The 27,475-nt window shown below is 36.6% G+C and overlaps 3 protein-coding genes and 1 long non-coding RNA gene across 10 annotated transcripts; 2 read left to right on the top strand and 2 right to left on the bottom strand.

Annotated features, from left to right (window-relative positions):
* Positions 1 to 7,531: 7,531 nt before the first annotated feature.
* Positions 7,532 to 9,116, top strand: LOC110922219. The gene is made up of 2 exons (XR_002582984.2): positions 7,532 to 7,655; positions 8,739 to 9,116. It is a non-coding gene; the product is annotated as an uncharacterized LOC110922219 (long non-coding RNA).
* Positions 9,117 to 9,748: 632 nt separating this feature from the next.
* On the bottom strand, positions 9,749 to 11,868 carry LOC118489071 (glycine cleavage system H protein, mitochondrial). The gene is made up of 4 exons (XM_035986618.1): positions 11,636 to 11,868; positions 11,443 to 11,531; positions 10,676 to 10,846; positions 9,749 to 10,025 (listed from the first exon to the last, which is right to left on the bottom strand). The coding sequence occupies exons 1-4, from the start codon at positions 11,733 to 11,735 to the stop codon at positions 9,897 to 9,899; spliced, it is 489 nt and encodes a 162-aa protein (XP_035842511.1). The 5' UTR covers positions 11,736 to 11,868; the 3' UTR covers positions 9,749 to 9,896.
* Positions 11,869 to 13,650: 1,782 nt separating this feature from the next.
* On the bottom strand, positions 13,651 to 17,177 carry LOC118489072 (DNA-directed RNA polymerases I and III subunit RPAC2-like). 4 transcript variants are annotated; one of them, XM_035986622.1, is made up of 4 exons: positions 17,078 to 17,177; positions 14,939 to 15,050; positions 14,723 to 14,799; positions 13,651 to 13,911 (listed from the first exon to the last, which is right to left on the bottom strand). In XM_035986622.1, the coding sequence occupies exons 2-4, from the start codon at positions 15,034 to 15,036 to the stop codon at positions 13,784 to 13,786; spliced, it is 303 nt and encodes a 100-aa protein (XP_035842515.1). In that variant the 5' UTR covers positions 15,037 to 15,050; positions 17,078 to 17,177; the 3' UTR covers positions 13,651 to 13,783. The 4 variants fall into 4 exon arrangements, with proteins under 4 accessions (XP_035842515.1, XP_035842512.1, XP_035842514.1 ...); XM_035986619.1 differs by lacking the exon at positions 17,078 to 17,177 and adding an exon at positions 16,729 to 16,884; XM_035986621.1 differs by lacking the exon at positions 17,078 to 17,177 and adding an exon at positions 16,599 to 16,714.
* Positions 17,178 to 18,624: 1,447 nt separating this feature from the next.
* On the top strand, positions 18,625 to 21,453 carry LOC118489070 (transcription initiation factor TFIID subunit 9-like). 4 transcript variants are annotated; one of them, XM_035986615.1, is made up of 5 exons: positions 18,626 to 18,862; positions 18,960 to 19,045; positions 20,078 to 20,148; positions 20,233 to 20,506; positions 21,032 to 21,453. In XM_035986615.1, exons 4-5 carry the CDS (start codon positions 20,249 to 20,251, stop codon positions 21,311 to 21,313), a joined length of 540 nt encoding a protein of 179 aa, XP_035842508.1. In that variant the 5' UTR covers positions 18,626 to 18,862; positions 18,960 to 19,045; positions 20,078 to 20,148; positions 20,233 to 20,248; the 3' UTR covers positions 21,314 to 21,453. The 4 variants fall into 4 exon arrangements, with proteins under 4 accessions (XP_035842510.1, XP_035842508.1, XP_035842507.1 ...); XM_035986614.1 differs by lacking the exon at positions 18,960 to 19,045; XM_035986616.1 differs by lacking the exon at positions 18,960 to 19,045 and having other exon boundaries at positions 20,069 to 20,148.
* The last annotated feature ends 6,022 nt before the right edge of the window (positions 21,454 to 27,475 follow it).

Below are 27,475 nucleotides of genomic sequence, written 5' to 3'. Positions count from 1 at the left end.
CGTCATTATCCGAGACCTCCTCTGGCTCTTCTTCCTCCTCCTCTGGCTCTTCCTCCTCCTCTTCGGGCTCTTCATCAGACCCTTCCGCCTCTGGTTCGGGAGGTGCCGGGACTGGGGCTGGCTCGGGTTCAGGTGCGAAGCGGGCTTCCTCCAAGTGATGGACCCTCCAATCTATCATACCTATCTGTTGGGCCTGCGAGTTAAGCCTTTCATGATCCAATCGAGCGTCTCTCAGTATCAGACCCTGCACCTCACGCCCTTTTAGGGCTTCTGCCTTCAAGTCATTAGTCCTCCTAATAAGTTCCTGTATCTGCTTCTCTTGAGCTTCCAATCGCCCTCCTTGGGTATCAACCTTTCTTAGTAATTTCTGATTTTGCTCCATTAAGACTTGGTTTTGTTCTATTAGAATCTGGTTATAATCTCGGAGGGCCTTACTCACAGCCGCCTCGGCCTGAGCGCTGAGGGAGTTAACTGGTAGGGCATGCGTAGGGCGGGAGGACGACTCCCCGCCCTGTGCGAGTCTCTTCCTATAAGCAGCACGCGTCTCCATCTGACGCGGGGGTGAGTGAGTATCAGCGGGTGCCTTCCCTGGCGCCCGGGATTGGTCGGAAGATGCGGACGATGTAGACATACCTGTCGAGTTGATGACGTAACGCAAGTTAAACGAAAGGATGCACACTCACAACGTTCCAAAAGAGGGTATTAACGCAGAAAGGAAATATGACAGAAAGAGTAAGCACACAAGGTTTCAATCAATGGTTGCTACGTCCGTTTCCTCGTCCACTCATGTTTCTATATATGGGAAATGAACTAATTTAGGGGTCGAAAACGAGGAAAGTGTTTCAGGTTTATCACGTCGAGAACGATTAACTTCCATGTTCATACACAAACGGGGAAGAACCCCTCTTACACTCGTTAAGCCTCATTGGGATTTGCATGCACCACGCGTTATTATTATGTGTGCACCCATGATAATAAGGCGGTTTGCATGCTCCTCTCAATGCTTCTTAACTTATGTTTGAAGTTTCTCCCACCCCAATAAACACAAAATATGCACTACCAACAAGATGAGAATTTACTAAATGTAAGTGTTATGTTACACTATCAATGTGTCATGATGCCTACCATGTCGTATCGTGCATGCTATAAATATAATTACGTTTACTAGGCATATAATGCATAAGCTAAGGAGGAACGAACCTTGCAGTCTGAAGCTGAGTGTCATGGTCATCGTTTGGATCAATTCGGTTATAGTCTGGTTTTATGAAAACATTTTTAAAACCGAGTTCTCTATAACCAGTGGCTCTGATACCAAACTGTCACACCCCCAAATTACCACCTAGGGCGTGTCCCTGATGGAGGTGTAACGATCCAACAAAGAGCCACCAATCATATCAAACACAAGTTACAATATAATAAAATACCCAATTGAAATTAATGTAACGTCTGAAAAGTTAAATCAAAACCAAGTACTGAGCGGAAGCATAAAGTATCAATGTGTAAGGTATCAAAAGCAATTTAAGATAACGGTTTCTTATGACCACAACCACTCCAGCATGCATCAGACAGCAAGCTCCCCTGGTTCCTTCAGTAATCACCTACAAGCATGTAAACAAGTGTGTCAGACTACGCTGGTGAGTTCAAGGTTTGTGTTTGTTTACCAAGTTGCGTTACCAGTCATGTGAGTAAAACAGTTTACAAAACGATATGTTGTTTGTTGTTAAGATGTTTGCCGTTTCGATGTTGCTCATGTTAGATACCCTAGGGAGTGTGCCCATAAGTATCCGGGGAGTGGGTACCCCTTAACGACCGATTGCTATGTTGCCTTCGTTAGATACCCTAGGGAGAGTGCCCATATGTATCCGAGGAGTGTGCCTCTAACAACCATAGCCCTATCCAGATAATTAGTTCACGCCCGTCCTTACGGCCCGGTGTGAGGTTTCCCACCTAATAGCGCTATCAACTAATCACCCCCATTGCCCTTCAGGCAATAACCAAAACCGATTAAGTTATTTACCCAATGTTTCCCTTCCAAATGTTTACCAGTTGTCCCAAACCACCGGGACGCATGCTTGAGAAAAGTGCAGTGAACTCACCTTAGTTTTGCTCGGTAAGATTAATTACTCGTTCACCAACTTTTCAAACAGGCCCTAGAATTGTTATCGACACAATTAGTCTTAGGTGCACATATTACACATATTCCACGTAAAGTCAATCCATGTATTCCTTGTTAACATATTACACAATCAAGATATATGTAACTCACACGTATAATTCAACCCATGCCAGTTAGTCTATCTACCCTAATAACGTCGAGTAATCCCTCAACATATATTCTGTTAATAAGTAGATTCGTTTTATGTTTTCATGCTTACAAGACATACCTCATTCCGTTCTTCAACACACAATATGTAATTAAACTAGATTAATATTTCACGTAAGATTGGTGCAACAACGGCGACTCCCTCTCCAGCCCGGATCCAGTTTACAACCTCAAGTAACACAAAATAAAGAAGGATGAGTGGCCCATCGAGGCCCAGCCCACCTAAGCGTGCGGCTGCCCCCAACTGGACCTTTGTTCGGTCCATTCAGTGCATGACAACACAGCCCCCTTTCTATGCAAGTGGGCGGTGCACATGTTTAAATCATTAACCATCCATCAATAACCTGATGTCCCTTAGCTGCTGTTGTTGTGCGGCCCATAAATTATTAAGCATAATTACACCTCCCCAAGCCCTTGTTTATTATTATTTTTCTTTTTACCAGTTATCAAATAAATTGCACATGGAATTAGTTACACATGGCCTTACATAATTAACTATATTAACCATACACTTGCCGCCCCCTTATTGGACCGAACATGCCCTCCCCTCCTGTCATTTACTATAATTATGTATTACCCAATACCCCATTCATATACATATTAAAGTTTTGTCAAAATATCAAAGATCACACAATCCCATACACGATCACATCTAACAGATTACACTACTCGAACATCGATGTACAATCTATTTTATTCAGGCAACATAGTTAACATAATTTATATATACTTACTAGAACAAATACATGCTAACAAGATCAACGAGTAAAGAGTTGGCACAACACAAACCACTAACCACAAGTTTTGATCCGAAGGAAAGCTGCTTCGAAGGGAGTGAGACTGTCGCCGGCTTCAAAGAACGAGAGGGAAAGGGATGTTTATCGAAATCAGGAGAGGACAAGTTGGGGTTGTTTGAGTTTTTAAGCTAATCTCATTATAATACGTATATAATACGAATACTTATAAGATAAGGATTTAACTTTCTGATTAGGCCCAGATCTATAACAATCGAAATACTTATAAGACAAGGTGGGCCGAATAGGATTTGGGCTGGGGTTTTTGGGTTACGTAAAAGGTTCATGAAAACCGAATCTTGATTTAACTATAGTATTTAGTATTATCATTATCATTGAGTATTAAAACCATTATTATTATTATTATTATCTTATTTCATTTAATAAACTAAGCCAACCAATTATGTATGCACAATGAATTAATACTGTTGTGTATAATATCCATGCTATGTTACGTTTTGACCGTTAAAAGTTTCGGGTTGTGCGAGGAGGTTGGGTCGACTAGGGCGACAACATTATTAATTTATCAATTAACATACATATGAGATTCGATTTATAAAGGCGAAACAAACGGTTTGCACTTCGAAGTTACGGGTTGTCACAGCTACCTTCGCCGCACTAGATTCCAAGGTACACAAATCACTCACAGGTTTCTAATTTCTTACCCTTTTTAATCGTTTATTTATTTAATTAACAGTTAATGATGGTTGGAACTCTAACCTTCCGACCTACAAAAACACTCCTCATGCTCTCTTCACCATTGCTCGATCAGAGGTCCGTTTATTTATTTATTTTTATTTTTTATTTTTTTGCTTTCTTTATAACGTTTTGGGCTGTTGTCTTTCTTTAGTAATCATGCTTTATGAATTGTGGAATTGAATTACTTGATATGATACTTGGAACCTTGTTCTATGGGTTGGTAGATATGGCCGGTTGTTTCAGGGTGGAGGTTGGTAGCCATGGTGGAGGCGGTGGTTGAGACAAAATTACCAGCGAGTCAGCGACAAGGTAAACCTATGTTGTTTACTGTTTTAGGCTGAAAAAGTTGTTTCAGTTGCAGATTTTAGGCTGAAAAAGTTGTATACTGTTTAGTGCTAAATGGTAGAGGGTGGTGGCGGTGATGGTGCAGGTTTGAGGAGGCTGTCGGTGGTGGGTGGAGGGTGATGGTGGTGGATAGAGGTTGAAGATGAAGTATAATTTCTACTTTTTTTTATATCATTAAGGGTAATTTTGTAATTTCACATGGACTTAACAGAGAAAACTAACTTCCATCTACTCCAGGGACTATCCGAGTAACAAACTGTCAAACCACAGGGAGCATGGATGTAATTTTCAAAAGTTGGGGACTAAGGGTGAAATTTTACCAAACCACAGTGACTATCCGTGCATTTTACTCTTTGAAATACATATATTTTTTAATTTAAATTTTAGATAATTTAGCGGTCATGTAAAATAACTACTTATGTTTCTTCCATGATGTTATTTTTTTAGTATTGGTTACTTAAACACTAAAAGTAAATCGATTACACATTTTAGTACAATAACACTAATAATAATAATAATAATAATAATAATAATAATAATAATAATAATAATAATAATAATAATAATAATAATAATAATAATAATAAACAATCAAACCTAGTTAATTTCATAAATAACAAATATATTGGTAGGGTCTCAAAAGGGCTAGATGTAGGTAAAACCTTATTTCTATCTCTAAGATAGAGACGATATTTTCAGATAAGGCTGTAAACGAACCGAACGAACACGGACAAGGCTTTGTACGTGTTCGTTCGTTAAGGAAATAAATGTGTTCACAAACGGTTCATGAACACTTACCAAACGAGATTTTATGTTCGTGTTCGCTCATTAAGGAAATGAGTGTGTTCACGAACACAAATAAATTGGGTGAATGCAACGAAAGCTAAAGATTGATGGCTTAGAAAGTAGCACAGGAACTTGAAGCTTAATCGTGGAACGGATGTCGATCGTATTGGTCGATGTAAATAACGAGATAGGGAATGGGAATGTTGCAAAAACAAGATGGAAATAGGGTTTCCTAGTTTAATTGTTAAATAAAAATTAAATAATATAAAAATATAAATAAAATATATGAAAGTACAATAAATCTTTAATTAAAACACAAACAACATAAACAAACGCAAATGAACGAATGTTCACGAACACCTTACCAAGCGTTCATGAACACAATTGAACGAACAAGACCTATGTTCATGTTCGTTCGTTTAACTATTCGAACGAAATTTCTTGTTCATCTTCGTTCGTTTATTAAATGAACGAACATAAATGAACTTCACGCCGAACAATTCACGAACTGTTCGCCGAACGTTCAGTTCGTTTACAGCCCTACTTTCAGAGAAACCCTCAACTCAAAACATACAACACACAAACATTACTAAAAGGATAAAAGTAAATATCAAATAACAAAAAAAAGGTTGAAAAAGCAACACGATAAAATAAAAACACATATATCATTATGAAACCACATATAGACATAGATCCATGGAGATAATCCCATGCAAAAGTCCATCTGAAGTATAAATAAATCTAAGCCCATAAGCCCAGCTAAGACATTATTTTACATTCCTTTAAAAATCCTTAATCTTACTTTTCTATGAACTCCTATTTTAGACTATGTGCTCAGAGATGTACAACTTAAATAAATCTTGTCTAATTAAACCATCCCAAGTTAATTTGAATCTGCTTCTACTCTTCCTTCCCTGCACAATAAACATTTGTTGTTCTAGCTGGCATCTTCGTCTATCTCCTCTTCACATTCCCCAATGTATATAACAAATAAATTAGTATAAGAAGTTCACGATCCTAATAAACGATATCATTATTTGTTGAGAAAATTACGAAAAATAGTCCGGTTTAATCAAAAGTTTCCAATCTAGACATCACTTTTTAACATTTTCAAACCATTTAAACCAATTAGAATGTGCCAAGTCAGCTCCGCCTGCTGAGACGGCTAGTACTTATAAGTGTTTAGCCGGCGACTATAGTCTTTTTAGTGATTAGCCAACAAGGGGCTTTTGTTAGTGTTTAGCCGACGGCTAAGGGGCTATTTTTAATGTTTGACAGGCAGTTCAAAGGCTTAGCCTGTGCTTTTTTTATTACCTGACGGCCAATTTGACCTTTTTGAAAACGGTTAAAAAATGGTTTGTTAAAATTGCCTATTTTTACAATTTACCCTTATTTTGTTATTTTTTTAGAGTTAATTGCCATTTTAATCCTTGTGGTTTGGGCCATTTTGCCAGTTTAGTCCAAAGGTTTCATTTTTAACATCTGGATCCAAAAAGGTTTCATCATTGCCATTTTGGTCCAACTGACTTAACTCCATCCATATCTGTTAAGTCTGCCAAGGGCATTTTAGTCATTTCATTTTTCTTTTTATTAACCCTTTTTTTCTTAATTGCTTTTTCTTTTAATTAAAGCTTTATTGTTTTATTAGAAACGCTATAAATGACAGACCTCCTTCATTACATCGATCACAACACATACACTTTCCCAATATTAAAACCCTAACAACGAAGACGATCGATCAAAGGCGACTGAGCTGTGAATGAGCATTGTGCGGTGGTTTCTGAACGATGAATGAGCCTTGGTGTGTTCGTAATCCTGATGAAGTATTCAATCCAGAGGAGGCATATGGTAAGTTCATGTTTAATACTCAACATTTTGTCTAAATTTTGCCTTTTTAAAGTGGATTGATCACTTATTTGAAGTTTATATGTTCATTGATGCAGTAAACTACCCTGAAACTTTTCAATCGAAATACACCATGGGGGTGAATTTACAGAGTATCCTGGAATCACATATGCGAAGGGTAAGGTTTCTTATGTTGACAAGGTTAACTTAGACTACTTTTCAGTCATTGTACTGAAGGATATGATGGTGGATATTGGGTATAGAGAGGAGGATGATATGAGATTTATGTATAGATTGCCAGGAGAGGATCTGGATTTAGGGCTAAGACCACTGTTAAATGATGGCTATATGCTTTGCTCGAAGTTAATTAGGATTTTAGGGTTTCAAGAGATCTGGTTATATACAGGGTGAAAAGGGCGCCAAAATGAAAGAGAAAAGCAATTAAGAAAAAAGGGTTAATAAAAAGAAAAATGAAATGCCAAAAATGCCCTTGGCAGCTTTAACAGATATGGATGGAGTTAAGTCAGTTGGACCAAAATGGCAACTATGAAACCTTTTTGGATCCAGATGTTAAAAATGAAACCTTTGGACTAAACTGGCAAAATGACCCAAACCACAAGAACTAAAATGGCAATTTACTCTTTTTTTTTAAGATGACATGATTAAATTTGTAGGTCAAAGGCATCCAAAGTTACACGTAGGAAAAAAGTTGTTTGGGTACAAAAGATTCAATTCATACAAAGATTCTCTCCTACCGAACCAAATTCTCATTCCTAAACGCTCCTATTTTCCCCCAAACAACGACGAACCGACGGAGCCGGAGATCGACGCCGTTGGTTCACCGATCATCGCTATATCTCAAGGTACCTTCTTCTTCATTATCTATCTCCCCATGCATGCATGTTTTTTTTATTCCAATTTAAAATTGTTTAAGTTATCCCGTTATCAATATATTCGTTTACCCGAACCATATATTCCTTTAAATGTTTGTATGTATATCCCTTGTATATGTTCAATTCATATCCGAATTGATGTTGAATTGAAAGGTAGAATTGATTTCAATATTGAAATCCAACGTCTAATCTTCATGAGTGAAACTAGAGGGGTCAGGAGGGTCAGCTGACCCTTCGGTCGGGAGAATTTATTAGAATTATATATATACAATATATGAGATTTTCGTAGAAAAACATAATTTGAACCCTCTATTTGTAGTTGGTAGAGAATAAAGCCTTATAATGACCCCCATAAAGAAGTTCTGGTTCCGCTAGGGTGTTCATTGAATCGAATATCGAAATTTCGAATTGCTCGAATCGAAATTTTTCGAATAATTTATTTTTCTGTTTGAATTCGTATTCGGTTCAAATTCGATTAAGAACTAGCCAATTCGATTTTAATTAGCTTAAAAATTCGAATTCGAATCGAATTTGGATAGCCAATTCGATTTTAATTAGCTTAAAAATTCGTATTCGAATCGAATTCGGATGAATTTGAATAACTTTGTTTTAATTCAATTTCAGTTAAAATATATAATAAATTTATTTAAGTTATGGGCTTTGTAATGGGTTTGGTAATGGGCTATTCTAATACTTAGAATAAATTTTGAGACTTATTTATACTATAGCTAATAAAAGTTATAAATGTATTATATATAAAAATAATAAATAAATATATATAGTTTTAATTCGAATTTCGGTCGAATTTAAAATTATAAATTTGCGTTCATTAGTGTTCGATTTACTGGACTCTAATTGAATCGAATTCTTGATAATCGAAACAAATTCTTAATAATCCAATCGAATTAAATCAAACTTCGAGTTTTTCGAATTCGAAACGAATTTTGAACACCCTAGGTTCCGCCTATGTCACTGCTTTCGTTGGTTTCTTCATTTGATGATGGTACATAAATTATTAAAATGTTTTTTAAATATTTATGAATTGTTTAACAGGGAAAAACATACATTATATGGATTATAGCCCAGGGTATGAGGATGTTTCACTAGAGAATGTTAAGGAATCGCTCATCGCCATCTCTTATCGCGAGCCAGGAAGGTTTTCATGTGTGACGGAACATGAAGTTTTGAACCATGAAAACAACGACGTTGTAGCTGTATCTGCTGATACGGCCATCGAAGAAGAATCGAGATCCAAACTGATGTCTATTGCTGCTTCTTATGGTGATTGGTGAGGCTTAAGATTTCCATCATTTGAACACGAGTTGTTAATATTGTGGCTTAATAGTTATGCATTCATCATATAAATATGAAAGAATGTGTAAAAACTTGTAGTTCATGTAATAATAAACAAGAAGTACAATATTATTATTATATATATATTTGATTATAGTATCATGCAAATGTTCAAATTCATGTTTTGCAATTATGTTTGATGAATGGAAAAAGGGTCAGCAAAAAATAAACAAAGATCTATGAATCAATAATATTAGATTTTATCTCTAGTATTTTTTTTTTTTAAGGGTGACTTTCAATATGTACATGGACCATTGGTCACCGGGTCCCCGTCAAGGAAAGTTACCCGTCAGCCCAGCATTCTCAGACGCGATGTTCTATCGGGCCCCGGCTGCCGCTCTGACTGACCTTCGCCCGAAAACCATACTGCCCCCACACGAGAGACTCGCTGGGGTAACAGCTAGGTAAAACCGGGTTGCCCTCCGGATCGAACCATATCTCTAGTATTTAACTAATTTAAAAGTGAAAATGAACTTTTTTTTGAAAAATTTAGAGACCCAAATATAGGATATTTTATACCTTTCTAGGTAATTTTCAAAATTATCTTGTAAAATAAACAAATTGTTTCGTTAAATCCGTCGTCAACGATGTTCGTAGGTAATCCGTAGGTAAATATCCGTGGTGAAAAGGGGTGGGTAAAGACTTCACTTATGGATCACCTGCAATTATACTGAGTGGTCACTGACGAAAACATTGGAAAAATCACCCACGGATCAATACAGAACCTCCGAATAATATGATTTATAGATCAAAGGTTCGAATAACATGATTTAATTTAAAAGGACTGAGATTTCAGTTAGTCGAAGTCGAGGAATAAACGAAAAAAAATGGTGAGATGGACATCATGTATGTTCATGTTTAGTGAGCAGCATCTTCTTCTTCACAGAACTTTGTGTACTCTTTTGCACCCATTAAAGATTCCAGCTCTGATGGGTTGCTGGGCTTCACCTTTATCATCCATCCATCTTCATATGGGCTTGAATTGATCTTTAACATTCATAAAGTTCAATTTTTAGTCATATATAAATGTTACATTTTTTTAAGGTCAAATAAGTTGTTTTTCAATACCAAAAATCAACTAGTGTCTTTTTTAAAAGAGTAAACTGTCATTTTGGTCCCTGTGGTTTGGTCACTTTTGCCATTTTAGTCTAAAACTCAAATCTTTTGCATGTAGGTTCCTGTGGTTTCATTTTTATTGCCATTTTGGTCCAAATTAGAAATTAGGTCATATTTGTCTTATAAAATTCTGCTATTTTGTCCTTTTCCTCAGGGGTAAAATAGCCATTTTAATTAAAAATATATGTTAATTAAAAACTAATAAAATAAAATGACCATTTTGCCCCTGATTAATAGGACAAAATAGCAGGATTTTATAAGACAAATATGACCTGATTTCACTTTTGGACTAAAATGGCAATAAAATTGAAACCATAAGACCCAGATGCAAAAGGTTTGAGTTTTGGACTAAAGTGGCAAAAGTGACCAAACCTCAGAGACCAAAATGGCAGTTTACTCTTTTTAAAATATAAAAAGGTAGGTCATTAAACCTCTATACTTTGTTACCATTAACTTTAAGATGGTGATTTAGGTTCTATCCAACATTAAAATATATATATGAACAAAGACTAGGGAGTTACCAAACCAGGAGTCTCGGACAGCTTCGAGTTCACCTCAACGATCTCTCCAGAGATTGGGGAGTTAACGTCACTGGTGGCTTTGACACTTTCTACTGCTCCAAAACCGGTGGCTTTGGTCACAGAGCCACCGGTTTCTGGTAAATCCACAAAGACAACCTCTCCAAGATGGTCCTGCGTTTATTTATTATTTTAAACTTAAAAAACAAGGCTTTTAGGCTACATTACAAGTCCATAATCATAAACAACCTCTTTCACAACGTGCTATTCTAGTTTAAAAATTCCGATTTCAGTCCCTGTGGTTTCACTTTCGTAACCATTTCAGTCCCTATGGTTTCACTTTCGTAACCATTTCAATCCATTTAATCTGTAACTACAGGGACTGAAATGGTTACGAGGTGGACTGAAATGGTTACGAAAGTGAAACCACAGGGACTGAAATCGCAATTTTTAAACTAATGGACTGAAACAGTGATTTCTGAAAAACCACAGGGACAAAAACAGTAATTAACTCAAAAATTTATCAACTAAGTATATGTGAATTTATACCAACTAAGTATAATGCCCGCGTTCGCCTAGCCTACGCTACACGGGCTCGGTTCTAAGGTATGTAGACATACAGTAATAGTAACAGTAACAGTAATAATAATAATAGTAATGACAAGTACGCATAGATATATATAAAGAGAGACAGAGTGAAAAGGGTGTGGGAATAAGACGACCCAGATAATATAAATAGTAAAAATGATATAGAAAGTAAAGAAAAAAACCTGAGCATGGTCAGTAATACCAATAGTAGCAACAGAGCCTTCATGCTTGACCCATTCATGTGAATTTGCATACTTCAAACCATCCAAAACTGCAATGCATATATCAAGTTTATATTTTGTCATTTGAAGAAAACACACATAACATACTATGATAAAGATATCATAGGATGGAAGGGTAGAAAGGTAAATTTACCTGAAGAGAAGCACCTGGAAAGAGGGGAGAAATGGGGTCTGGTAGCAGAGGATAGCCTTAGAGCATTGGCTGTGGAAGAAGCCCACATTCTAAGAGCCATAATTTAGTCTGCAAGTGTTAGTGTTTGGAGGGTGGAGAAGAAGAAGCAAATATGATGGAGATAGAGAGAGTGGTAGTGTTTGTTTTCACAAGGTTTTGTTATCTTTAGATGAATGGTGGGCATTGAAGGCCTCATCCTTCTTCATGGGCTACTTGCTTTTTCTTTCAATTTTTTTCCCTATTATTATTGGATATTGGATATTTGGAATTTTGGATACCCCTGTCTACAATTATTGTATAACTAGTATTAAGCACCCCGCGTTGCGGCGGGGCCATCAACACTAAATTTGCGGTGTGTTAATGCGAATAACTTAGACCGAAACGTAAAATATAGAAAATAATAACTAAGTTGACATAGGACTCGTGCGTTGCAATGAACCTATTAAACTGGTAGTTGCAATGAACCTATCAAACTGGTAAAAATAGACAGCGTAAAAATGTTGAACCGCACACACATTGCGCTGTGTTAACTCGCAGAATTTAAAAACGGAACGTAAAACGAAAAATTTGCGTAAGATGGAAAATATAAGGGACTAAAGTTGAAAGTAAAAAAATTGTGAGGTTAAATTGCGAAAGACGAAAACTTTTGGGTTAAAAGTAAAAAAAAAATCAAATAAGTTTAGGTTAAAAGTGAAAATCAAGTTTTTTTTTTTTTTTTTGAAAATCCCCCTAAGCATTAAGTACACCCACTCAATGCATACAATGGTTGAAAATTTATAGTATGAAAATATTCAATAATTAATGAATATATGTTATTTTAGATGATTAATGTATAATATTTTTTCATAAATCATGGACTTTAATACATCTTGCTACTACAATATATTGTGTGTTTAATTCTAAATATATTTGTAATAAATCTTATCAGTATAAATCTTGAATAATATTATCTATGTGCATTCGTCCCAAAAACACAGGCTAAGCCTTAGCCAGCATCCAAAAGTGTGTGTTAAGCCGCCAAAAACCGCGATAAAGCCTTAGCCAGCAGCCATAAAAGGGGGGGTGTGGAAATAAGCGGAGGTAGGATAGAAAAAGATACGGAGAATCTCGAGTACGGTTTGGGTGTTAGATTGGTGTTTGTGATGATTATGGTTGTGGGTTCTTGTTCTTTTTGCCTCTAGGAATGGTACCTGAGGCATCATCGCCACTCCCGCTCATTCTTTTAGTTCTGGTGTTCATGGCGGCCGTTCTCATGTTTATATCGCATGTCTCCAACCCAAATCACTAATTAGTTGTCTAATTCTCGAAATGTATCTTAATATATAACAAATAAAATATGCATGCATGGTGTAGTGATTTCTGTCGGAGGCATGCGATATAATATTCATCTTTATATCGCATGCCTCCGACACCCACTTATTCTACATTTCTAAAAAAAGATAGATAAGTAATTAGTGATTTGTGTTGGAAGCATGCGAGAGGCAACCAAGAACACTGGAACTAAAGGAATGAGTGAGAGCGGCAATGGTGACACCGATCCCATTCACAATGGCAAAAATAACAAACAACCCACCATCGTAAACATCGCAACCACCAAGCTAACACCCAACCGTACTCGATGTTCTCCATATCTTTTTCTACCATTTGTTCCTATGACCATTTATTTCCGCCCCATAAAGGTGGTTTGAATAATGATCTTTATCATGTATTGAGATACATCTTTTAGAGATCTTCTCGAGATGCATAATCATTGCGGCAAAAAGACGGGGGAAAAAGGAAGCTTTTCAAGCCAAGATGCATAAGGATCGTGTTGATCACTTGTTGGTGTGTTTGGAAGGCTAGGAATGGGTTGAGATTCAGCGGAACTCAAGCCAAGATCGATGACATTTTTAGCGATATCAGATCTTTAGGTTTTCTTTGGTTTAGGAATAGATCCAAGTTTATAGATATCCGTTAGTCGGATTGGTGTAAATTTGTAATTATGTAGTTCTTGTCTCGTCTGTCTTTCCGTAAGTAATATCAAATAATTCCACCATTCATAACAAATAATATCAAACTATATAATCCATAAGTAGGTAGAAATATAAAACGATCAAAAGAGTTGTCCATTTACTCGCTTTCAGAACCGCTATCGTTTTTAAAATCAGCGACAGCTTGGTCAAAGGTGCTCCGTACATGCTGACATATCATCATCAAATCTTGACACGAGTCTTTCAGTACTTCTTTTGCGGGATCACCTACAAAACCAAACCACGTAACATGGATCGACATTCTAACCAAACAAATATTCTAAATAGATGGGTCGCTTATTTATGATAATATCTACCCGAGTTATGGTCTTATATTAAAAACCATATAGTTTTGTTCTATTTTAGAAAAAGAAAATTGATTATTTTTATCACAGTGTTTGCAAATCAAACTGTCAAACCAACAGAACCAACCCTTATTGCCAGCACTAAAGCAAACTGTTTTAACATGAACCCACATTGACCCCTTTCGGCCCAACCCGCCTATCTAATGGACACTGGTGGGAACACAAAGTAATCCAAAACTTTTTCGAGGCGTTTACCCTTCACCTCACGAGGCGTAAGCCTCGAGGCGAACCGAGGCGGTGTTAAAAAATAAATATAAATATTATATATCTTATAAAAATTGTAATACTAACTAAATTCATCATCAAAATAATAAAAAAACACACATAAAAAAGACATAAATTGCTTGAAATTGAGACAAAAAAACTCAAATACATCAAAGCCAAATATCAAAAACCCCTGAGGCGCACCTGAGGCGCAGCCATTTTAGCGCCTCAGCTCCTCTGAGGCGCACATACAGTATAAACCCCCTGAGCCGCGCTTCAGAATCGTTTTTTGGCCGTTTCGCCGTGAGGCGCGCCTCAACTGTTTTTTAAAACTAGCAACTTGTATAAATAATATTAAGATGCATGTATCAATCGTATAAGATATAATCATAAACGTAATTACCAATACATAACAAAAACCTCTAATAGATATTTAAAACAGTAAGAAAAGAGATGATGCAAACACATACCAGTTGTCTGGACTCTTATGTTGACTCGAGCCTCTGAAGGATGAGGAATGCTGTATCCGCAGACTGAAACTCTTGGACTGAAATGCCATAATTAAGTATAAAGCATTACATGACATAGTACAAAACTTTAGCATCACAGAATATAAAATGTAAACGAAAAGCACCGCAAAATATATTAACCGAAACTAGAAAAAAAAATGGAAAACATGTACTGACTCTTGGTTGAGGGTAAATCTTAGAGCGTTCGCCAGTGTATGATCCTCGGCCAAAGAAAATGTTGAAGCTGACTGATCCTTATATGAACCGTGCTCCATTTTGGACTAAAAATCTGGAAAGTGCACGAAAATATTTATGTTAGTGAACAGTGAGAGCCGAAAAGCAACAAAACTGAAACTTGAGATTATTTTCAATTTAAACACAAACATTGAAATCAAAAGCATTAGCTAATAGATCTATATATCAAAATAAAAGAGCTTCGATCCATATAAAACACCAAAGTTCCATTTTTATCTTTAAATAATCAGACAAACTTGAGGTGGGTATAAAAAGATAATGCGCCGATTAGTTGAGACTTGAGACATTGCAGCAAACAGTTGCAAAATCAAATTAAAATACCAAGAATTAGGGCTACAAACGAACCGAACGAACACGAACGAGACCTTGTTCGTGTTCGTTTGTTAAAGAATATATGTGTTCACAAACGGTTCATGAACACATATCGAACGAGATTTATGTTCGTGTTCGTTTGTTAAGGAAATAAACTTGTTCGTGTTCGTTTGTTAAGGAAATAAACTTGTTCGTGTTCATTTGTGTTTGTTTGTTAATGTTAGACAACGAACGAAAACGAACGTTGATGAATACAAATGGAAATAAAAAACACAAACACGCGTTCATGAATAAATCATATAAGACACTAACACTTATTAAATATTTTATTTGTCGCGATCTTGTAATATTTAAATAATATATAAAAACAAAACACTAATGAACTATCGAACACAAACGAACACGTTACCAAACGTTCACGAACATAAATGAACGAACGCGACCGTTGTTCATGTTTGTTCATTTAACTAAACGAACACAAACGAACTTCCCGCCGAACGGTTCACGAACTGTTCGCCGAACGTTTGGTTCGTTTACAGCCCTACCAAGAATACATTAATACATAACAATCTGAACAATTTGTGAAACAGGTGAAGAACCGATTATGCTTCAATTGAAGTGTAAATGATGCAGTGTAAGTCGAAACCATAAACAGAACTACCCGCGATCCATTCCAAACAATTTGAACTGAACAATAAACTTCTCATGGTTCGGTTTGATCAAGTTTACATTATTATCGGTCAACAAGACGCTACAACCCTCTTTAAACATTAAGAAATTGATCCAAACCTTGGTCTTAAAAAGCGCGCCTAGGCGCAGAGCGCAACAAGGCTCGTGTCTCTGCGCCTTAGGTAACCCTAGGCGAGTAAAAACCAGGAAGCGACCGATTTTGCGATTTTTTGGTGAGGCAAGGAAGCTACGCTTTGTTGACCAGAAGCACAATCAAGGCCCGTTTAAGAAAAGAAGACATAAATGGGGTAAAGATTAAGGTCAGTTTCAAAACAGAGGGACTCTCATCAACTCAAGTTGGGTCGGGTCGGGTAATGGGTCAAAACGGGTCGGGTCAAAACGGGTCAATATAAAAAAGGGTTGTTTTGGTTCCGGACGAAACGGGTCCGGGTCAGAACCGGTCCGGGTCAGAACGGGTTTCGGGTCGGGTCAGTTTTTAACATACATGAAAACCAACAGTTACCGTACACATAATAATTAACAAACATTCATTCAGATACACGACCAATCACCAGCAAAACAAAATGCTCAAGCCACTCACCAACCCCAGCAAGCAAACGGCATCAAGCCACATAACAACAACGGCAGGAGGAACAACGCGATATAAAACACCACCCGTCTTACAATAAACGACTGATACAAAATCGAGCAGAATCGAAGAGAAAAAGAACCTTAATCGAGCAGGATTGAAGAGGAAGAATGCGAAGAAGAATGGTTTCTTGATCGATCAAGTTAAGATTGAAGAAGATAACCAACCCAGTTAGTTGTTCACCGTGGTTTCTTTTCTTTTTTTTTTCAACCCTAACTAACCCTTTTCTCAACCCTGTTTGTTTGACCCGTTGATAAAACTCTATATTTTTTAAATAACCCATTTTAACCCCCTTAACTAAACTTCCTCACTCAAATTCACCCATTGTAATTTAAAAAAGACCCAAACTAACCCAATTGTATGCCCTTTGGGTCAGAATTGCCTCCCATACTGATACATAATCTAGAAACCTAAAGAGAAAAGAGGTATACCTATTACCACTCCTCTTCTTCTGAAAACCATAATCAAGAAAACCGCCTTCAAGAATACCCACAACGTCCTCGGTACAAAACCACCCACCACCACCACTCCCTCTCCTCTTATTCTAAAGGTTATAGTGGCGATGGTAGGTTTTAATTAGGGTTTATATATGTTATTCGGTGTATATAACATATAAACCCTTTTAGATATATTTTTAAATTTCCATACTATATTATCATCATTAATCACAATATGTTTTCAAGGTTATTGTCGTGAATAGGTTTCATAGTAGTTTGCGTGTGTTTTTTTTTTTTTTCCTTTTCAGGGTTGTTTTCAATTTTTGTAAGAGACATTCCATTTTTTTAAATAGAAAATTAAAACCGTAAGAGAAATTGGAGTTTAATAATCTTAATTATAAACTATTGGTCAACATTAGTCTCAACTTAATAAATGTACGAGAGCAGTCCCAATTTTCAACATATTTTCTTTCACTTATTTTTTTTTCTAGTTAAGGTCTAAACCAGTTATTTTTTATGACGTGGACAAACATTAAGAACTTTTATAGAGTAAATTGTCATTTGAAAAAACAGAAGATTAAATTTATTAAATCGAACCCGCTCTCATTCTCTAATAACTCTTATTTTTCTTCTTTCTACAACCCCCACCACAATTATAACCACCACTGGTATCCACCCAACTCCACTATGCCACCCACTGTCACCCCCTTCACCACCCACCTCCACCATCTTGTCACAGAATCACTACACCACCACCCCAACATCCACACTCAAGAAACCCAACACAACGTCCCCATCACATAACCACCCACAATCCTCATTACCATTCCTCTTCTTCTGAAAACCATAATCAAGAAAACCGCCTTCAAGAAAACCCACAACGTCCTCGGTACAAAATCACCCACAACCCCCACCACCACCACTCCCTCTCCTCTTCTTCTAAAAGTTATAGTGGTGGTGGTAGGTTTTGATTAAGGCTTTGGTTTAGAGAGAGAGTCTGATGTGAACCACATTATCATCCACATCATAAAATACTAACTGGGTTAGATCTCAGTTAGAAAAAATTTGGCAGAAGAAAATGGGTTAAACGTTAGAACTATCCTTAAGTTGAGATTATTGCTGACAATAGGTCAAAGTCGGGATTCATGTAATTTTCGCTATAACAAACCGATCATTTTTCCAAAGTAAGAAAATACAAGGGCCATAAATGTAATTATCCAATACATAGGGCATGTTTGGCTTAACTTATATATTTTTTAATTTTATGTTTTTTTAATTTTTTAATTTTAATTAAACATATAAAATTACAAAAGTACCCTCATGTAGATACTAAAATTACAAAAATACCCTGATTTAACAGAAAAATTTAACTATGTTAGGCCTAAAGGACATACCGTGCAAGATTTTGAAACATTAAGGACATAACTTGTCAACTTTTGCGCTAAAGGACAACGCCTGCAATTTGATGTAAACATAAAGGACAAAACTTGTAATTTACTCAAAAAAAAAAAAAAAAAAAGGAACCCAAACACCCTCATAATCTAGAAAACCTAATTCCCGTTTGCCCTATTACTTTTGTTCGTATGAAGAAACAAACATCATCTATTTCATCTCCAATTCCGCTCGTTAAACTCTGATTTACGTGATTTTGTTCGATTCTACACAGTCGTCGTTATCCTCTATCTGCAACACGAAACAATTCACCTGACATTGTGTTGTCAAATCAAAGATATTCACCTAAATCGGACGATCTGATTAACCGATTTCCACCTATTACTTGTGAGTGTATCTGTTTTTGTTGATTTTAATTGAAGAATTGAGTATTTAGGGTTTACGAATGTTTGCAATTGATATATTTGGGTGATGTTTGATGTAGTTGAACAGGAATTTGCCAGGTGTATGCAAGGAGTACTAGACTGCTCTTGTCGATAGCTACTCATTAGTGCTTTTGATTCTGTTTAGGTTGTGACTGAGTTATTCATATGTGCTTGTTTAGTTGATCAAATTGCATTGTGAAATGTTAGGGATTATTGTGATGTGTCTTAATTGTTGCTCATATTGAGCTTTCTGTTAAGAAAGTCATGATTAGTTTTCAAACTCTATATCGGTGTTAATCATTTTATGGTGGTTGTGTTTCGGTTATAGTATGTCTCCGGCAGTCCAGCTGGTTGAGTGTGCACACACGTATCCGTGATTCATACGACTTGCATTTAACAAACTAGGTAGTAAGATGTGTGCTATGCCGTCAAGGCTCACTCAAAGCGTATAGGCTTAGCCCGGAGCCTAGGCACCAGGCGCTTTTTTAAGCTAGGCATATAGTACAAAAATACCATTTTTAGGGGTTTTAGACATGTTTTAGGCTTGTTTAGGCCCTAAAACGCTCACTTTAGGGCTAGTTTAGGCTGTTTTAAGTTGATTTTATGCTTATTTAGGTTGATTCTAGCTTTAGTTATGGGTTGTTTTTCACCATTTTTTACTGGAATTCCGCCAGAAAACGCTCTAAACCTGCGCCTGAGAGCCTGAAGGCATATGGTACACCTTTGACAACATAGGATGGGTGTTAAGGTGGGCTGGGACCATTAAGGTGGGCTGGGACCATAAAGGAGGGTCTGATGAAACTCGAAGTTGGTGAATATATGGATCCTTGAGATTTGTTACTTAGTTTTGGTTAGTGGTTTTTGAGAAGTGTGTCGTGTACTCTTTTTCTTTTTGGTATTTATTCAGCCAGGATTAGGCTAGACTAAGCCGTATAAAATATTGAACTAAAATTTCTTATCATTTGAGCTATTTTTGCTTTATTGTTGTAGGTTTTCTATCCAAAAATACATTAGACTCGTTTGATCTGTGGGTTTGTGAATTGTCGGGGGGGCATGACCTCCCGAACTTTTCGCTCAGTAGTCTTACGTATGTACGTTTCGTATAGAATTTTTTAGGTATATACGTTTTTCGACCCCCCGGTTTTATAAAAAAAAATTACTTATATAGAATTTTTAGGTTCGGTGACTTCCGACCCCCCGGTGGAAATTTTCAAGCTTCGCCACTGCACACGTGGAACAGTTCAGAAGGTTTTGTTTGCTTACGTTAGTGATGTTTTCTCGTGTAGTTCTGGTAGAGTTTAGTGTAAGTCGGCAGTTGTATTTTATTTGCAGATAAGAACTTTGAGGAATGGCTGATGGAGAAGAGGACTTGCCAAGGGATGCCAAGATTGTTAAAACATTGCTGAAATCAATGGGTGTTGAAAACTACGAACCTCGTGTTGTGCACCAGTTTCTCGAACTTTGGTACCGTTACGTAGTGGAGGTGCTCACCGATGCGCAGGTGTATTCAGAGCATGCTGGCAAGGCTACTATCGATTCTGATGATGTCAAACTCGCCATTCAGTCTAAAGTCAATTTCAGCTTCTCCCAACCCCCTCCACGAGAGGTACGTACCATCTAAGTAGTTAATGCAGTAAAATATCGGATATCGGTCAAGAACCAATATTGAGATATTGGTTATCGCGGTGGGATATCGGTAATTTTAATATCATGCTAAATTTATATATATAGCAATTTAACACTAACAATTGTAACAAGAACTGACTAAGACTTAAAACACTAACATTTAACAGTAACAACTAACAATTAAGACTTAAAACACTAATTGCAGCAATACAAAGAAAAATGAACGGTAGAAAAAAGAAGAATGGTACTGATATCGGGAAAATCGGTGATTTATCGATCAAATATCGGTCCTATATCGGACAATATCGCTGATATTATCGGTACCGATATTCTGACCAATATTTTGTACCGCTATCTCGGCAGAGGACCGATAACCGATATATCACTGATATATCGGTTGATATATCGGTTGATATATCGGGATATTAACTACATAGCGTACCATATAGTCTTTATTCATATATTCTGTTGTATTATATGATTGTGACATGAATTATTTAAAAAGGTTCTTTTAGAATTGGCGAGGGAAAGGAACAAAATTCCGTTGCCAAGGTTACTGAGTGGACCGGGGATGGCGCTGCCTCCAGAGGCAGATACTTTAATCAGTCCAAATTACCAGCTTGCGATTTCGAAGAAACGAACTAATGAAGCTGTTGAAGAAACAGAGGAAGATGAAGAAGCTAGTGATTCTAAGCAGAACTCGTCTCAAGAACAGAGGACTGATATGCTGCAACAAAATACCCCTCAACGAGTTTCCTTTCCACTTGGCCCGAAACGACCAAGGTGAACCATGGCTTAATGAGCGAATCTGCCTTTTGTTATCTATTCCAGTGTTACTTAAAGTGAATGTTGTTAGTTATCAATGTTTGTTACAGGTGAAGTTGTAGTTTGAAGCATTTGAATACCTATATCGCTTATATCATTGTGCAAACCCGTCAAAACCGACCCAAAACTGGGACCGTATTTTTTCTATACTAAAAATCGGAACCGAATATTATAACATATATACACGGTTCAGGTATGTAACGGTTTTCACGGTTCCGGTTCCAACGGTTTTCATGGAACCTTCCAAGTACTGGTGCACAAAAAACCCGGACCCGAAAATAAAACCCGGAACCGGGTATTATAAAACCCGGGTTTTTTATACCCGAAAGACCCTACCCATAGGGTGGGAGTTGGTATGCATTTCTGTTATAAAACCCGAACCAAGAACCGGGTTTTTTTATACCCGTTTTCAACCCGGTTTTTACGAGTACCCGGTTTCAACCCGAACCCGGAACCGGGTTTTTTCAATATCTGGTCCGGGTTTCCCAATACCCTGTTCAGGTTTTTTCGTTTTTTTGTGTTTTTTCGAGTTTTGTGCCTTGGTAACGGCTATATAGCCGTTAGAAAGTGTATAATGATCATTTGTTTGGTTTACATCGTATCTCTGTACTCTATAAAAGGGGTCTTTGATGACGAACAATAAAGGAAGACGATCAAGTTATTCGAAGCTATCTATGTTCATCATCTTATTCGATCCGGTTCAATGATTATTTAGGTGTCATGTATTTCTATGTTTTTATGAAATAAAAAGGTTTTGCATTTTATATTTCTATGATTTATCCAAAAAATAGAATACCCGAACCAAACCTGAACCCAACCCGATCCATACCCGACCCTACCCAAACCCGAAAATAGGGTATTATAATACCAGGGTATTAGAAAACCCGACCCGAACCCGGGTATATAGGGTATACATTTTTTATATAAAACCCGGACCCAGACCCGACCCGGGTATGGTCAATACCCGATTTTGTAGAACCCGATCGTACCCGAACCCGGTTCCATACCCGGAACCGGGTATTCAGAAAACCCGATTTGTGCACCACTACTTCCAAGTTCCAACATTGATCTGGGCTGCAATGTGTTTAGTTACAATTTATTTGGGCTGCTAATTGTTAGAGGCAGTGATTTGGGCTCGAAGATCAGGTGTTCTAGAGACATATGGGCTCTTAAATTCCAAAACACAATAAAAAACCTAAAGCCCAAAAATATAGCTAAAACCTAAAAGCCCAAAAAACCTATGACTTGCATGCAAATAAGCACACTCTAAATAAACTTAATATTTAGTAATTAGAAAGGAACACTCTAATGTGATTAACAAAATAAGAATATTTACCTTTTGCAAAATCGTCTATTTTCTCGATGTCCTCATCTTCGTTGATTTCTTTTAATCCCTTTTGAGTCAGTCTTGCGTGCAAATAAGCGCCTCAACAACATTAGGGGATACTCGTGTTTTTCAAAAAACTAATTGCCTGCTTGTTTACTCCTAAAACACTAGGGTAAAATACATAAACCGTTTTTAAATTAAGATCCGCAATTAGCTACAAAGTCAGGAAACATGAACCACATTATATACCATCACATGGTGATCTGGCGGGTCAGTTTAGTGGGTCGAACCCGTGAATTGCAAACTCCTAGACATATACATAAATCAATGACATTAACTTCTCTCTCGTGTATTAATTAACCAAAAGTTATCGTACTCTTTGAAAAGTTTGATATGCCGATGTAACTCAAATTTCGGAATACATAAACTATTTCATCAATGATATGTGATACCACCACTAAATTTTAATTTTTATGTAAATGGTGAAGGGAACAAGAATGAGAATCCATCTGTCTTTGCACACTTATCTACGGTCCTTTGTAAGCTTAATCTTGGAATTGTGGTCAACAAAATCTTGCCTTGTTTACTACATAAAGGATCAGTGGATCACCACATCATATTCAAATGGTTGGTGCTATCTTCCCAATTCCTCGTGACCATCGTTATTATATGCATAGTGATGCTAAATTAGGTATTGTTTAAATACTTAAATCTATGGTCCTTTATTCACTCTCCTTTTTCTTTATTTTGGTCAACTATAACATATTAACATCGATTATTTAACCTACTTGTCTGACGTATAATAAATATAGATGGGTTTCAGATTATATATAATAGGTTATAACACTGTGTATTACACGGAATTAAGTCAATAAAATATTAAATTATTAAATAAGAAAAAAATAATAAAAACATTGAAAAGGAAATACTAAAGTAAAGAAATATTCATAAATTAAATATTATAAAGAAAAATAATAAATAGTTAAGAAACTTTCTCGTTAACTGACTCGGCAGGGAATCCGTTCTCTTACTCATTGCCAACCAGTTACTCCCCTGCCTTGGCATAAACATGCTAAAGGGTTGTTTGTTTAGCTCTTAATGGGCTCTTAATGGTTCAGGCCTCTTACCTCTTACTGGTTCATAACTTAATGGTTCAGGCTGTTTGTTTTGTGAACGGATGTCTGAATGGTTAAGCATTATACATAGTTTGAATGGTTAAGACCACTAATTTTAATTGGTTTGATATTTGCCTCTGAACGGTTAAACATTATACTGACTCTTAATGGTTCATATCTCTTACTGATTCAGCACTTAACCATTCAAAAGTTGCCAAACAACCCCTAACTTTCCTTAAGACTGCTTCTGGAACATCTCTATCCTTCTATGGATACTGTCGACATTACTTGTTATGAGGCGAGGATTGTCACAAGATGACTTCACTTGAGACATAACTTCTTCCGATAACTAAACTTCAAGTCCTAGCTTTTTTTTCGAACGACGGCTATTTTATATAAAAAATAGAAGAACAGGGCCAGCTAGAAACTGGAAGTCCCAACAATAAACATATTACATAACGACATTTCTCACGTTAAAGTCGCTCCATCTCTCCCAATCCAAATCCAAGACCGGAGACTTATTTTTAAGCCACATAAATGAATCTTCTTTTATGTACTCCACCGCTTTCATAATTGAACAATGGGAATTGTCAAAGATACTCGCATTCCGAGCCCTCCAAATTCTCCAAAAAGTCGCATAGCATATGACACCCGAAATAAAATAAAATAGAATAAAGTATAAAATTTTATTTAGTTACTATCAACATTTCTTATTTTAGAATAGTTACCTTAATTTCGACCTCTAAATATATATGTTAAACTAACCAATATTTTTTTGTTAGATTAGGTATCCTAAACCTTCCGACAAAATCAACTTTTACCTTAAACATTTTAATTTATAAGTTATAATGATATTTTTTATTTAAACCTTTCCAAAGATTTTACTAAAGTGTCATATTAGATTTATAATGATGATTATATCTTTAAATTACTTTACAATTTAAACATGATTATCTGTTGTTTTAAAAAAAACGTAAATAAACAGTTTTTTTTATTACTGATTTCGTCTGTACAATACACAATATTATAGCCTATTATTTAAGAAAATGGAAAAAAAAAACTAAGAACCTAATTATGTATACACTTTCTTAAATTAAACTAACAAACAATAAATAAAAATCTAAAATTAATTATGTCATGTGTCTTATGAAATCTTTTAATATTAATTAAATTTAATATTTTATATTAAAAAAAAAAAAAGAAATGTTAGGCGACTTTAGTATATTGAATTGAATATTTTATACTCAATGTGAAGGATAAGGTTTACGATTTGAAGTTAAGTTTATGCCAATAATTTAGGGTTGATAAGATTTATATTAATTTAATTGATATTTAATAATTTAAATTAAATAATAATTAGAGTTAATTACATAGTTAGTCCCTGTGGTTTGCACAAAATAACATACTTAGATACTAATAGTTTAAAATCACCTTCTAGGGTATTAACTTTTCATTTTGTAACATTTGGAGGTATTAACTTCTAGGGTATTAACCTATATAGTCCTTGTGATTTGCACAAAATAACATACTTAGGTATTAATAGCATGTGATTTTAACCCTACAAATAACGTTAATACCTCCAAACGTTACAAAATGAAAAGTTAATACCCTAGGATGTGATTTTAAACTATTAGTACCTAAGTATGTTACTTTGTGCAAACCACAAAGACTAACTATGTAATTAACTCTAATAATTATTTACAATTAAGGATGCTCTAAAATAATGACAAGTATCCCAAAGTTGGTTTCTTTTACTATAGAGTATAGATTAATGTTTAAAAGTACAGTGAAAAAACAATTCAAAGGAGTTGGTGTAATACAAATAGCTAAATAAAAGGCAATGAAAATGTTTCTGTTGTTACATAAACTAATCCAGGTTGGCTAGATTATTTAGTTGTAAATACTAAATAACATGTCTTTATTCTCGGGTAAAGGTAGTAAAGGAGGACAAAACCTTAGTTGAACCAAAATAATAGGGAAAATTATCAAAATGTTGGTTGACCAACAGTGTTTTCAAATTTGTCACCCTCCTGCGTTCTTGGAAGGACTACTCAGCCTCGGAAACGTCCGCCTTTCATGTTGAAGCGTCCGCCTGTCATATTGAAGCGTCCGTTCTCTTTTCAAGTGACACGTGTCTGATGAAGCATCCGGTGAAGCGTCCGTCTCATTTGCTAACGCGTCCGTGAAGCTTTCGGAAGCGTCGGCAAAGACGCATCCCATGTATATTTGTGCATACATGGGATCCCGTTCATGGAGTCAAATTTTTATAACTTATAAACAATGGGATCCCGTTAACATACATGTTATTTTTAAAAGATATAAACATGTTATTTTTTGGTTAAATTTTTTAATCTTTTAACTTGTAATCATGTTAACGGAGTCAAAAAACAATTTACGAAATTTTTATATTAAACACTATTAAACATCAAAACATAATATAATAAAAATAAAAACCAAAATAACAAACACATAATACTCTAAAACCATATCCTAATAGCCTCCCACTCCGAGACGTGTTTGAATTTATGTCCCTCTTCATGACGGTAGTTGATGAGGGCCACGACCTTCTGATCGTCCTCACCAAGGTCCGGCATTTCTGTCTCCACTATCTTGAAATATCGATCAAACCTCTCACATTCCAACCGCAGGACACGGAACCTGAAGTATAATGCGTCAACAGTCCGGTTGTGGTCCGGACCACGTAGTTGGGCGAAAATCTGTTGAACACGCCCCAGAGCCCACCATGTCCTCGTCGTGGGGGATCGGTCACGGCCTCTTTCCATGCTTCGCACAGAGCAATGTCTTCAACATCAGTCCCGGAGTTGGCCATTTTTTGGGGTCGTTGACGGCGTCGGACTTGTAGTGAAATAGCTGAGAAATGTTTGCAAACTTTGAAAACGGCGGGTGTGTGATAGATAAGTGAACAGGGTGAGGGGGTATATAGTGGGGTAAATGTGTGCAACGGTTAAAAAGTTAAACGACTTTTGAGTTTTCGTTAATTATTTAAGCGTCGGTCAAGCCTCGGGGGAGCGTCGGTCAAGCCTCGGGAAGCGTCGGCCAAGCCTCGGGGGAGCGTCGGTCAAGCCTCGGGAAGCGTCGGCCAGGCCTCGGAAGCGTCGTCCAAGCCTCGGAAGCTTCGGCCAAGCCTCGGAACGTACACAGGGACGCATCACAAATTTTTATGCGTCGGTGACTGACGCATTTTGGTAACGGAAACGGACGCTTCAACATGTCGGACACGTGTCGCTTGAAAGGAAACCGGCGCTTCAACATGATAGTGGGACGCTTCCGAGGCTGTGAGGATGTTCCAAAGACGCAGGAAGGTGACAAAATTGCAAAGACACTTGGTCAACCAACATTTTGGTAATTTTCCCAAAATAATAAGACTGGAGGGTATGGTTAGGCTCATCCCCAAGGGGATGGGCCGCCACGTCATCCACCACGTCATCGAGAGTGAGGATGTCACACCCTGGCTTTTGCAGAAGCATGGGTTTATTTGGTGTGACTTCTTAATACCATAGCAACAATCATAACAATGCTATATGAAAATAAAACACAAGATGATCATCCATTCATTAAGTTTAAAGGTACCATAATATCATTGTTTGAAAATGTCGACACATAAAACAAGTTACAACCATGACAAGATTAAAACGTGTTCACATGACACAACAAAAGACTT

The sequence above is a fragment of the Helianthus annuus genome, chromosome 17 (genome assembly GCF_002127325.2).
Source record: "Helianthus annuus cultivar XRQ/B chromosome 17, HanXRQr2.0-SUNRISE, whole genome shotgun sequence".
In the NCBI taxonomy this organism is placed as follows: Eukaryota; Viridiplantae; Streptophyta; class Magnoliopsida; order Asterales; family Asteraceae; genus Helianthus; species Helianthus annuus.
This window is presented reverse-complemented; position numbering and strand designations above follow the sequence as displayed.

What these genes read in the sequence shown, in the direction of transcription:
- LOC118489071 (XM_035986618.1), bottom strand. Translation starts at nt 11,735, where the DNA reads ATGGCTCTTAGAATGTGGGCTTCTTCCACAGCCAATGCTCTAAGGCTA. An exon ending in TTCCAGGTGCTTCTCTTCAG is followed by an intron (nt 11,532 to 11,635) that starts GTAAATTTACCT and finishes TATGCATTGCAG; the next exon opens with TTTTGGATGGTTTGAAGTAT. An exon ending in TGTCCGAGACTCCTGGTTTG is followed by an intron (nt 10,026 to 10,675) that starts GTAACTCCCTAG and finishes TGAATGTTAAAG; the next exon opens with ATCAATTCAAGCCCATATGA.
- LOC118489072 (XM_035986622.1), bottom strand. Translation starts at nt 15,036, where the DNA reads ATGGAGCACGGTTCATATAAGGATCAGTCAGCTTCAACATTTTCTTTG. An exon ending in AGATTTACCCTCAACCAAGA is followed by an intron (nt 14,800 to 14,938) that starts GTCAGTACATGT and finishes ATGGCATTTCAG; the next exon opens with TCCAAGAGTTTCAGTCTGCG. An exon ending in CATAAGAGTCCAGACAACTG is followed by an intron (nt 13,912 to 14,722) that starts GTATGTGTTTGC and finishes TTGGTTTTGTAG; the next exon opens with GTGATCCCGCAAAAGAAGTA.
- LOC118489070 (XM_035986617.1), top strand. Translation starts at nt 20,249, where the DNA reads ATGGCTGATGGAGAAGAGGACTTGCCAAGGGATGCCAAGATTGTTAAA. An exon ending in CCCAACCCCCTCCACGAGAG is followed by an intron (nt 20,507 to 21,031) that starts GTACGTACCATC and finishes TTATTTAAAAAG; the next exon opens with GTTCTTTTAGAATTGGCGAG.